The 12,599-nt window shown below is 43.8% G+C and overlaps 1 protein-coding gene and 1 long non-coding RNA gene across 3 annotated transcripts in view; one reads left to right on the plus strand and one right to left on the minus strand.

Moving 5' to 3' along the window:
• The window catches only part of LOC142599226 (uncharacterized), a 1,086,559-nt gene that overhangs the window by 1,014,419 nt on the left and 59,541 nt on the right, over nucleotides 1-12,599 (plus strand). The window lies entirely within an intron of this gene.
• The window catches only part of LOC142599158 (small conductance calcium-activated potassium channel protein 2-like), a 162,252-nt gene that overhangs the window by 78,224 nt on the left and 71,429 nt on the right, over nucleotides 1-12,599 (minus strand). For both annotated transcript variants that reach the window (XM_075738900.1, XM_075738901.1), the window contains one exon: nucleotides 1,760-1,901. In XM_075738900.1, coding sequence (XP_075595015.1) covers nucleotides 1,760-1,901 — 142 coding nt within the window. The remainder of the gene's footprint in view (nucleotides 1-1,759; nucleotides 1,902-12,599) is intronic.

Genomic DNA, 12,599 nt, shown 5'->3' on the forward strand with positions numbered 1-12,599 from the left:
TACAGCCTACCCACAACCATTAAAATTTTAAGACCAGTCCAGATGCTGCTGTCATTTGTATCAATATAAACCTAATAGCAGCATGAAACCCATGGATGATTAGTATCAATACTAACATTTTTATTGCATTTCTGCAGGGCTTGGGAACTCTAAGATTTCTGCTACAGTAATTTTTTTTCATACTGAAAATGCCAGGAATGCTGAACAATTTGTTTTGAGTAAATATTCAAGGCAAGTTAACCTAGAATTTAGCTGTTGTCAAGGGAGCTGTTGTCAAGGATGTAGTCAGAGATGATAATGAGGAGGGATAATGATCTCATATCTGCATCTTGAAGCATTTGCTTCTTATTTCTGAACAGTGTCTGGGAAGAAGGAAAGCATTATAACAGGGTTCTGTACTTGTTCTGCACATCCCTGTGGCAATATATGCTGCATGTTCTCTTCTTTTCCTAATGAACTTATGGCCACTTTTTATTCTATCTAGCATCAAAATCCATCTCAGAATGAAGAACAAAAGCAAATACCCCAGAAGACAGCAGATATGAATTTAGTCAACAGCCTTTAGAAAAGCCTTCTGAGTCATTCCTGTGCTTTCTGCCTGTATTTTCACCAGATTGCAAACTCTGTATTTAAAGAGATATGCATTTGACACTACCAAAATTTACTGGAAGTCTTTCTCAATAAAGGTCAATGACCTGAAACCTGTCAGATGTTAAAAAAAATAAAAAAGAAGCATTTGGGAAAAAAGTCGTTAACACTACAAAAATGCGTTGATCTATTTTGCTCTCTGAACATAAAATACATACTTTTATAAACAACAGATTTACTAAAACACCTGCTCAAAAAAGGGAAACTTCTTGCCACCATTTGTTTTCAGCCATAATCCCAATATACCTGTTTTAATAGAAGGTGGATATTGAAGCTGCATTACTTTTATGATCAGTGGATCTTACTATCATATATATTATATATGATGCCCATCCTGAACTTCTCACTCACAGGGAAATTTACATGGGAGCTTGATACAAATAAAAGTGGCAGGATCAGGAGCTTTTTTACTTCTAATTTACTGTAAATATACAGAAATTTCCATTATAATTTATTGCCCTACTCCCTACCGAACTTGGACCAAATGCTACAATAAAAAAATATTAAATTAGATATGAAGTACAGCTAATAAATATGTACTGAATATGTATGGTATAACAATTAAATCAATGGTAACAAAAATTATTATAATGAAAACTGCACTACATAAATCCACTTAAAGCAATGGAAAACTATGGATCATATGTTATTAGACTTACAAGAAACAATGTAGAAAACTATGCACAAGCAAAATGCTTTAGGAGACTAGCCACCTTTGCAATTTTACACCTGCAAATAACTTCACTGAGAAGCAAATATTAGAGCTGTAGGTTTGTTATTAGAACTGATCCAATTACGCATGTCCAAAGACAGTCAAAAAGATCTGATATCCTAACATTTAATGAAAGACTCTACTGAGATTTTGAAGCTGAGAATGGCATCAGGTGGAATTGTTTCTCTGTATTTTATTATGCAGCTCTTCATTCTACCTACAGAGGATGAAAGCCTTCCATTCCATTACCATGGAATGAAAGACCATGGAATGGTGCAAGTAAGCCTATATACTTTAAAAGTTACCAAATAAATATTTCTGATATGACTACCATGAGTTTGGGGACTAATTCTAACAAACTTAATCTCATATCCAGTGAATAAATTCTGAAACACTCACCATGATTCCAGTGAGTAAACAGACTCCTTTCCCACAGTATGTATTAGGTACCATGTCACCATATCCAATGGATAGAAACGTTATTGAAATCAACCACATTGCTCCAAGGAAGTTGCTTGTAACATCCTGTTGATCATGGTACCTGAAAAGAAAAACAAAACAATTTCTTTATAATGAAAAGTTCTGTTACAGTTTTGTGCTGTCAGAAAGAAATCTCACTAACTGGTGTGTGGTATATCGACCTTGGCTAATAGCCAAATGCCCACCCAGCTGCTCACACCTCCCTTCTCAGCGAGACAAGGGGGACAAAAGAGGTTTGTGTAATGAGAAAAAAACCCCAAACAAAACCAACAACTAAAAAACCACCTCCTCCCAACCCCCCATTTCCCAGGCTCAACTTTACTCCTTTGCTCCTGACTCTTCTACATGTTCCCCCAAGCATTGCAGAGGGGATGGGGGTTACGGTCAGTACTAGGCCTGGCTAGGATAGAGTTAATTTACATTAATAGAGCATTAATAGATGCTCATATGGTACTGTGTTTTGGATTTTTTACCAAAAAAGTACTGATAACACACTAATATTCTAGCTATTGCCGAACAGTGTTTACATGGCATCAAGGCCTTCTCTGTTTCTCACTCTGTCTTCCCAGTGAATAGACTGGGGGACAAAGGGTTGCACAATAGGCTAGGAGGGGACACAACTGGGCAGATGACCTGAACTAACCAAAGAAATATTCCATATCGTATAACGTCATGCACAGCAATAAAAGAGAAAAGAAGGGGCTTTAGGGGGTTAGCCATCTTCTGCTCGGGAACTGGCTGGGCATTGGTCTACCCACGGGAGGTGGTGAGTGATTGCTTTTGTATAACTTGTTTTGCCTTCTTCCCTCTTCTTCTTATCATTCACTTATTAATTGTTTATTTTAGCTTAACCCCAAGTTTTCTTGGTTTTATTCTTCCTTTCCTCTTCCCCCATCCTACTGGGGCGGGAGGAGTGTCCTGGATTCAGCTGAGACAGAGTTAATTTTGTTTCTAGCAGATGATATAGTGCTGTGTTTTGGATTTAGCAGGAGAATAATGTTGATAACACACCGATGTTTTTAGTTGTTGCTACGTAGTTGTAGTGTCTACACTAAGTCAAGGACTTTTCTGTGTCTCAGCCCTGCCAGGTGCACAAGAAGCTGGGAGAGCATAGCCAGGACAGCTGACCCAGACTGGCCAAAGGGATATTCCATACCATATGACATCATGCTCCATATATAACTGGGAAAGCTAGCCGGGAGGAACAATGGCTTCTTGGAAAAAAGACTGGGCAATGGTGGGGGTTTTTTCTCATGTGGTGAGCAATTGCATTTGTGCATCACTTGGTTGTTGTTATCTTGCTTTCTTATCTTGTTAAACTGTCTTTATCTCAATCCACAATTTATTTTTTTTCCATTCTCCTCCCCATCCCCTTGGGGAGGGAGGCATGAGCGAGCAGCTGTGTGGTGCTTAGTTACTGACTGGGGCTAAACCACAACAGTCCTTTTTAGCGCCCAACTTGGGGCACAAAGGGTTGAGATAATGACAGATCTGACCAGAGCGTGTTAAAACAACTTTGTTATAAATATTCATTACATTAGTTTAATCTTCGCTGGTCATCTGGTCACAGTGGTGTTTTATTTGTTCTCAGAGTTGTCTTCTGTAACATTTTACTTGCTGTATATACAATTTATCAGTGTTTATGTGTGCTTTATCACCTCTGGGCATTGGATTAAGGTTATAGCTCTGTTGTACTGTGTGCCACTGGGTTATGGTACAGAATCATAGAACAGTTTGAGTTGGAAGGGACCTCAAAGATCATTTAGTTCCAACCCCCCTGCCATGAGCAGGGACACCCTCCACAAGACCAGGTTGCCCAAAGCCCCATCCAACCTGGCCTTGAACACTTCCAGGGAGGGGGCCTCCACAACCTCTCTGGGCAACCTCTTCCAGTGCATCACCACCTTCATAGAGATTTTTTTCCTAACATCTAATTTAAATCTACCCTCTTTTAGTTTAAAACCATTACCCCTTGTCCTATCACTACATGCCCTTGTAAACAGTCCCTCTCCAGATTTCCTGTAAGGCCCCCTTCAGGTACTGGAAGGCTGCTATAAGGTCTCCCCGGAGCCTTCTCTTCTCCAGGCTGAACAACCCCAACTCTCTCAGCCTGTCCTCATAGGAGAGGTGCTCCAGCCCTCTGATCAGATTCATGGCCCTCCTCTGGACTCTCTCCAACAGCTCCATGTCTCTCCTGTACTGGGGCCCCCAGAGCTGGATGCAGTACTCCAGGCGGGGTCTCATAAGAGCGTAGTAGAGGGTCAGAATCACGTCCCTCGACCTGCTGGTCACACCTCTCTTGATGCAGCCCAGGACATGGTTGGCTTTCTGGGCTGCAAGTGCACACTGCCGGCTCGTGTTGAGCTTTTCATCAATCAACACCCCCAAGTCCTTCTCCTCAGGGCTGCTCTCAATCCATTCTCCACCCAGTCTGTATCTGTGCTTGGGATTGCACAGACCCACGTGCAGGACCTTGCACTTGGCCTTGTTGAACGTCATGCGGTTTGCATGGGCCCACCTCTCAAGCCTGTCAAGGTCCCTCTGGAGGGCATCCCTTCCCTCCAGCATGTCAACTGCACCACACAGCTTGGTGTCATCAGCAAACTTGCTGAGGGTGCACTCGATCCCATTGTCTAAGTTGCCAACAAAGATGTTAAACAGTGCTGGTCCCAATACTGACCCCTGAGGAATGCCACTCGTCACTGATATCCACTTGGACATTGAGCCATTGACTACAATTCTTTGAGTGCATCATACATCCAATTCCTTATCCACTGAGTGAGTGATCCATCTGTCGAATCCATGTCTCTCCAATTTAGAGACAAGGATGTTGTGTGGGACAGTGTCAAATGCTTTGCACAAGTCCAGTATAATAAAATGATTGATGGTCAGACCAATCTGGTATTTGTACTCAGCAGTGGCAGGCAGCAAGCAGAGCGGAGCAACGGCTGCGGTTTCATCTCTGTACTTTGGAAGCCATCTGTCTGAAGCTATTAACAGTTACACTTTTTACTTTTTATCCTCAGGGAGCCAATATATGGGGGAGACAGCATGCTTCTATTGCTAGGTTTCCTGAATGTGGTTCAGGTCTTGTTTAAGGTTAAACAAATATTTAAAAATTTAAAAATACCACTGATAGATCAACCCCTGTGACAGGCACTGTGACTACTCCAACCCTGGTGATAAGCACTGCAGGTGAACCAGAGAACCAAACTATACCCATATCTGTTGCCCCTATACATAAGAAGAAATGGACACGAAAGTCAACTTGTTTATTAAAGGATGATGAAACAGGGCCATCAAAAGAACAAGAGGAAGAGACAGAACCAGAGATAACCCCCTGTTCCTGAGTGAACTGTGAGATATGCGAAAAGATTTCAGCCATCAATTAGGTGAGCAACTTGTCACCTGGCTGCTCCAATGCTGGGATAGCAGGGCCAGTAGCCTGAAATTAGAGGGCAAGGGAGCCAAGCAGCTGGGATCCCTGTCCAGGGAAGGGGGTCATTGATGAGGCAATTGGAAAAGGGACACAAGACCTCAGCCTCTGGAGGTGACTCTTGTCAGGAAAGGTATCCCTTCAGTGAATCATAGAATCATAGAATCATAGAATGGTTTGGGTTGGAAGGAACCTTAAAGACCATCTACTTCCAAGCCCCCCTGTCATGGGCAGGGACACCCTCCATTAGACCAGGTTGCCCAAAGCCCTATCCAACCTGACCTTGAACACTTCCAGGGATGATGATGTATGTCACTCAGGCAAGTGAACCACCATGGAGAGAGGTATTCAGTACCTGAGGGAATTAGCTGTGTGGGAGATTATTATGACCTGAACAATGTGCAGTTACCCACAGATCCAGATGAAGTCCAATATACCCAACCCATGTGGCAGAAGTTTGTACAGAGCGCATCACCGGCATATCCCAAATCATTGGCAGTACTAGCCTGGAAAATCGAAGAGGCACCAACAGTGAATGAAGTGATTGGCCAGCTCCAGAAATAAGAAGAAAATCTCTCTTCCTCCCTACAAGCCTGTGTCTCGGCCATGGAAAGACTGTCTGAAAAATCCAAAAACGTGTTCGAAAAACTGTTCTCGGAAGTCCAGCAACCCAAAGAGGATATGTCCAATTCCCGCTTGTACGGACCAGTATCTCAGCTATTAAGAATAAGCGTTCCTCTGCTCAAGAGAGAGGATATAGAGGGTACACAGCACAAGGCACCCTGCATGACCATGGAGAGGACATGAGGAAGTGGGATGGAAATCCTACCACAACCCTATGGGCACGAGTACATGAATTGCAAGGAAAAACAATTTCAAAAGGGGATTCTTCCAGGAAAATTGCTGTTCCAGTCTCCAGTGGGCAGTTCCCCAGACAGAGTAGGAAGATTGATCTTATGTAAGGAGCTTCTGATTCGTATTTACAAGAAATAACAAGGATGAGATTCAAACCCATGTACACCACACAAATCCATTCATCAGTAACGAATACTATGACCGGGACTAGAGGGGCCCTGCCTGCAGCCAGGTGGAGGAAAGGGACAATCGAACTTACTAGACTGTGTGAATTCAATGGCCTGGCATGTTTGTATTGGGTCTGACTGAGATGGAGTTAATTTTCCCCATAGCAGCCCTCATAGGGCTGTGCTGTGTATTGGTAGCGAGCAAGGTGTTGATAACACACGAGTGTTTTGGCTACTACTGAGCAGTGCTGGCACAGCATCAAGGCTGTCTCTCCAACATTTCTCCCTGCCTTAGCAGTAGGCTGGGGGTGGGCAAGATCTTGGGAAGGGACACAGCCAGGACAGCTGACCCAAACTGACCAAAAGGATATTCCATACCATATGACATCTGCTCACCAATAAGAAGCTGAGAGATGGGGGGGGAATGGAGGCATTCATTCTTTTTTACGTTTGTCTTCCGGAGCAACTGCTACACGTACTGAAGCCCTACTTCCCAGGAAGTGTCCAGATATCACCTGCTGATGGGAAGTAGAGAATAATTTTTTGCTTTTTTTGCTTTGCCTCCACACATGGCCTTTTGCTTTTGCTGTATTAAACTGCCTTTATCTTGACCCACGAGTTTGGGGTGTTTTTTTTCCATCTTATTTTCCTCCCCTCCCTGCTGAGGAGGGGAGTGATAGAGCGGCTTGGTAGACACCTGGCATCTAGCCGAGATTAAACCACCACAACATCAGATCCCCAGGAGTATAAGGCTCTAGTAGACACATCGGTGTCTACTCAGTGCACCCTAATGACATCAAACTATAAAGGGACTTACTGAAGTAAGTCTAACTGGGAATGAGTGTCAAAAGCATCCCATTGTGACTGGCCCAGAGGCCCTGTGCATTCTTGGCATAGACTACCTCAGGTGAGGGTATTTAAAGGACCCAAAAGGGTACCAGTGGGCTTTTGGAATAGCTGCCTTTAAATAGGAGGAAATTAAACAGCTGTCTACCTAGCCTGGTCTCTCAGAGGACCCTTTTTTTGTTGGGCTGCTGAGAATCGAAGAACAGGTGCCAATTGCTACCACAATGGTGCACCGGCAGCAATATCACACCAACCGAGACTCCCCACAACGACATAACAGTTCCTCTCTGCCACTTCTTCCTTCTCACACTTTTTCCCCACTCTAGTGTGTGACCTCTCCATGGGCTGAAGGGGAATACCTGATCTGTCATGGTCTCTTCCATGGGCTGCAGAGGAATCTCTGCTCTGATGCCTGGAGCACCTTCTCTCTCTCCTTCTCTGACCTTGGTGTTCACATTACTGTTTCTCACTCTCTTTTTCTCTTCTTCTCTGCCTGTGCAGTGTTTTTTTCCCTTTCTTAAATATGTTTTCACACAGGCACCACCAACTTCACTGAGTGGCTCAGCTTTGGCCTGCAGTGGGTCCATTGCCAAGCCAGCTGGAACCGGCTGTGTCCAGCACAGATGCCACCCCTGCAGTCCCCCCCCATTCCCAAAAACCTTACCATATATACCAAATACACTGGTGATAAAACTATTCTTGTAATCTACAGCTATTTCTTTTTATAAGCACTTATAAGTGATTATATAAAACTCAAAGACAATGACATCAACAGTAAAGAACCAGAAGATACAACAATAGTACAAGTAGTACAGATATTCATGCCTTTTTATAGTTTAGTATTCTGTTATTCCTATTAAAATAGCAATAACCTCTTTTTTTTTTTTTTAAGAGAATCTTTTCATAGGGGGATACAAGTCCTGTTGATCCTCTGCAGTTGTATAAGACATCAGTCTACTATAGTTGCTCCTGTCTGAAGCATATACAGAAGTCAGAAATGGATGTGTGGAGGAGCAGAGCAGATCTCTGTCATCTCCTTGGCCTAAATTTAAGTCTGAAATCAGTAATCTAATAATGAACTGTCATGTGAATGCTGAATTTAACAACCTAGGATCTTCCCTTTCCTTCAGCATGGTTAAGATAAATGGAACTGTATGCCACTGTATTCCTCTTTATCACAAGATCTTCACCTTAAAAATGAGAAAATCTCCCTTTTGTGTTAAAGGCAACTACTAAATGTAATTTCCTAATATGCTATTTGTTGTCTTAGTTTTACCATTCTAATGGAATGTGTTCATTTTTTCCTTTAAATAAAACAAGCTTAGATGAATAATCTAGTCTTCACATTATATATATATATATCAACTCAACTGGGAAGCCATAAGGATATATTTTAGGTATGAAACCTGCTGTTACCACTCACTCTGAGAGGAAAAAAGTACTAACATCAATGTAGATGGAATTTTGCTTCCCAGATACAGAGTAGCTCTGCAACAGAGACTACCTGGCTGCTACTTCAGCCTCAAGATTGAAATAACCCCTGCAGCTGCTGTGAAGCCTCAGGTTAATTATCTGTGCTGTTGGATCCTCAAGGGTATTATTTTAACTAGTCCCCAAATCACTGTCTCACAGTGGGTCACAGAGTGCCACTAGCTAATTAGCTCATAAATCCACAGGCAACCTGCTTTCCACCACTGAAATAATTACTTCAGTTTGCTTCCTTTCCGGACCTCACTCTGAATGATGGAGTGGAAATTCCTTGTTCTCTCACTTGCAATATATTCCCTATAAATATCTGCAAAATACCTTCATTCTGTTCTTCAAAGTCTCGCCTGTGCCCTAATGGTTACAAAACCCTAAAAACTCCTGGACTGCCAAAGACTGCAGTGATCATTCCAAACAAAATTGTTCCATTTTCTATTTGCCTGTACTCTTCTCTCTGTTGGCATCAATGTTGTCTTTCTCACATACTTTATACAAGCTTTTGTAGGTTTTTCTGTTATTGCAGCATCTAGAACAATGCAGTAGCAGTCCACAGCTGGAGCTCCTAAGGATGACAGTGATGCAAATAATGATAATCACAACAGCTTATACTAGGTCTGGCTGGGATGGAGTTAATTTTCTTCATAGTAACTCATATGGTGCTGTGTTTTTGATTTGTGATCAAAACGCTGTTAACACATGGATGCTTTAGCTATTGCTGAACAGCACAGCATCAAGGCCTTCTCTGTTTCCCATTCTGCCCCTGCAGTGAGTAGGCTAGAGATGGGTAAGAGGCTGGGAAGGAACACAGCTGGGACAGCTCACCCAAATTAACCAAAGGGTTATTCCATACCATCTAAAGTCATGCTCAGCAATAAAACTAGGGGGGAGTCTTTCTAAAGTAGTCATTGCTTAGGGACTGGCTGGGCATCAGTCTGCTGGTGAAAGGTGGTGAGTGATTGCCTTTGCATCACTTGTCTGGGTTGTTGGTTTTTTTTCCATTTTCACTTATTAAACTGGTTTTATCTTGACTATGCTGTTGCTGATCATGATGTTGACTTGTTTGCTCTCAGTGCTGGTTTATTTGGTCCCTCACCTGCTCCTTGGAGTGCTCCCTCTTTTGCTATACATCAAACTCCAAGACTTGTTAATGGCTACTTTTGGCTTTTGCTGTTTGCTGTGCTGTTTATTACTTTGTTGTGTTTTGCCTGGGAGAGCTATAATAAAAGCACTGGCCTGGAGCCTAAACTGGTATTTTGGCCCTGCACTGCTGTTCTTCCACTACTCTGGGAACCATCTCATGGAGACAATCAGCAATTACACCTTTCTCCTCCTCCAGGAGACATGTGGTAGGGAAAATGAAGAACAGCACCTCCCCTTTCTTCTCCACAGAAGATGTTTCCTGCCCTGTTGTTATGGCCCTTCAGTTTCTTGGACATTCCTGCATAAACAGAATGCTCATATTGGTGTGTGCCAGAAATCTGATTTCAGCTTTTCCTAAAGCTAACCAACTGCTTGGAAATGCCACACAGGGTTGTGCTCTGAGGCAGTTGAGTCATGGGTGGCAAGGTGTGTGGGAGAATTTGGGCAGATGCTTAGAGTGATTTTCACTTCCAATGGTTTGGGACTTCACACCCAAACAGGCATGGAATCCTGTTGAAGTGGCAGATCACTGGAAGGAAGGATGCCTTATACCAAAGAGACACAACTTCTAGCACTGTGTTGGGGCCTTGCCTACATGTACTGAGCCTGTGTCCAGCAACCTCAAAGGGATGAGAGGGTCTCTGGACCTGAGGACATACAAATGGACACTGTGGCTAAGCCAGAGACCCAACTCTGACTGTAACAGTCACTCTTGTAGTCAAGAAAAAACAATGGAAGCAGAGGTCAACTTGGTTAGTAAGGGATGAAGAAGCTCCTCCTGAGAAGGAGCAGGGGGAAGAATCAGAAGAGGCAGCCTGTTCTGCAGCAGAGCAGCAACAAGAAAAGGAGAGAGAAGAGAGAAATCATAAATGAGTCAGAAACCACCCAGTCTCTATCCCTGAGTGAGCTGTAAGATATGTGGAAAGATTACAGGCACCAGCCAGGAAAGCAAATTATCACCTTGTTGCTCCAGTGTTGGGATACTGGAGTCAACAGTCAGGAATTAGAGGGTAGGGAAGTACAGCAGATGGGATCCCTCGCTAGGGACTGGGGAACTGACAAAGGAATTGGAAGAGGAGCAACAATCCTCAGCCTCTGGAAGCAGCTCCTGTCAACCATGAAGGCAAGGTATCCCCTCAAGGAAGATCTTGTAAACTACCAAGGCAAGTGGACCACTGTTGAGGAAGGTGTCCAGCATCTTAGGGACTTAGCAGTGGTGGAGGTGATCTACAGTAACCTGGACAACAATCAGGCCTCCAAACATCCAGATGATGTCTAGCACATGCAGTTTACATGTTGGAAGTTTGTACTGGAACATACTGATATTGTATGCCAGCACCCTGGCAATAATGGTCTGGACAGACATTGAGGTACCAGTGGTGGATAAACTGACCTGTCAGCTCCGGGAATTCAAAGAGAATCTCTCTTCCTCCCCAACTCTATGGGCCTACATCTCGGCTGTGGAGAAACTGTCCCAACAGCTCCAGCAATTCAAAGAGAATATGTCTTCCTCCTTGTCCCTACAGTCCAGTGTCTCAGCTATCAAGCATAGCACATGGAGTCAGCCTTTCTCTGCTCAAGGGAAAGGGAACCATGTACACATGCCACATGCTACCTTGTGGTTCTAGCTGTGTAACCACGAGGAGGACATGAAGAAGTGGGATGGTGCACCTACCTCAAACCTAGAAGCCCACTGTGAGGAAAAACAGAGGACAGAAAGGGTCCATCCAGGAAGATGACTGCTCCATTTGCTGTAGAGCAATTCCCCAGACACAGTGGAAGGGCTGATCCTACTTCTGATCCTGATAAAGGGACTTCTGGTTCGCAGTTCCAGGAGACAGGTAATGGATGCTCTGACCAGGACTAGAGGGGCCCTGCCTCCAGCCAGGTGGAGGAAAGGAATGATCAGGTTTACTGGACTGTATGGATTCAATGGCCTGGCACATCAGACCAACACAAGTATAAGGTTTTGGTGGACACTGGTGCACAGTGTACACTAATGCCATTAGGGTATAAGGGCACAGAACCCATCTGGATCTCTGGAGTGACAGGGGGATTCCAACAGTTGTCTGTCTAGAGGCTGAGATGAGCTTAACAGGGGAAAAGTGGCAAAAGCATCCCATTGTGACTTGCCCAGATGCTCAGTGTATTCTTGGTATACACTATCTCAGGAGAGGGTACTTCAAGGACCCGATAAACGTGGGCCTTTATTATAGCCACTGTGAACACAGAGAAGATTAAACATCTGTCTACCTTGCCTGGCCTCTCGGAGGATCTTTCTGTTGTGGGATTGTCTGCCTGTTGAAGAAGAGCAGGTGCTGACTGCTACCATGACAATGTACCAATAGCAATATCGCACCAGCTGAGACTCCCTGGCTCCCATCCATGAGCTGATTCATCAACTGGAGAGCCAAGGAGTGATGAGCAAGACTCACTCACCCTTTAATAATCCCATATGGCCAGTGCAAAAGTCTGACAGAAGGTGGAAGGTAACAGTGGTCTATTGTGGCCTGAATGAGGTCATGCCACCATTGAATGTTGCTGAACTGAACATGCTAGAACTCCACTATCAACTGGAGTTGAAGGCTGCCAAGTGGTATGCTACAACTACTATGCCAGTGCATTTTTCTCAATTTCTTTGGCAGCAGAGTGCAGGCCACAGTTTGCTTTCGTGTGGAGGGGTGTCCAATATACCTGGAATCAACTGCCCCAAGCTTTTCTAGGTGTTGTGGGTTTCTGGAGAACACATATTCTGAGTTACAGTCAGCTTGTGAGCCCTCTCTATCGAAAAACCTAGAAGAAGAACTGTTTTGACTGTGGCCCTGAGCAG

This window comes from Balearica regulorum, chromosome W (genome assembly GCF_011004875.1).
Source record: "Balearica regulorum gibbericeps isolate bBalReg1 chromosome W, bBalReg1.pri, whole genome shotgun sequence".
In the NCBI taxonomy this organism is placed as follows: Eukaryota; Metazoa; Chordata; class Aves; order Gruiformes; family Gruidae; genus Balearica; species Balearica regulorum.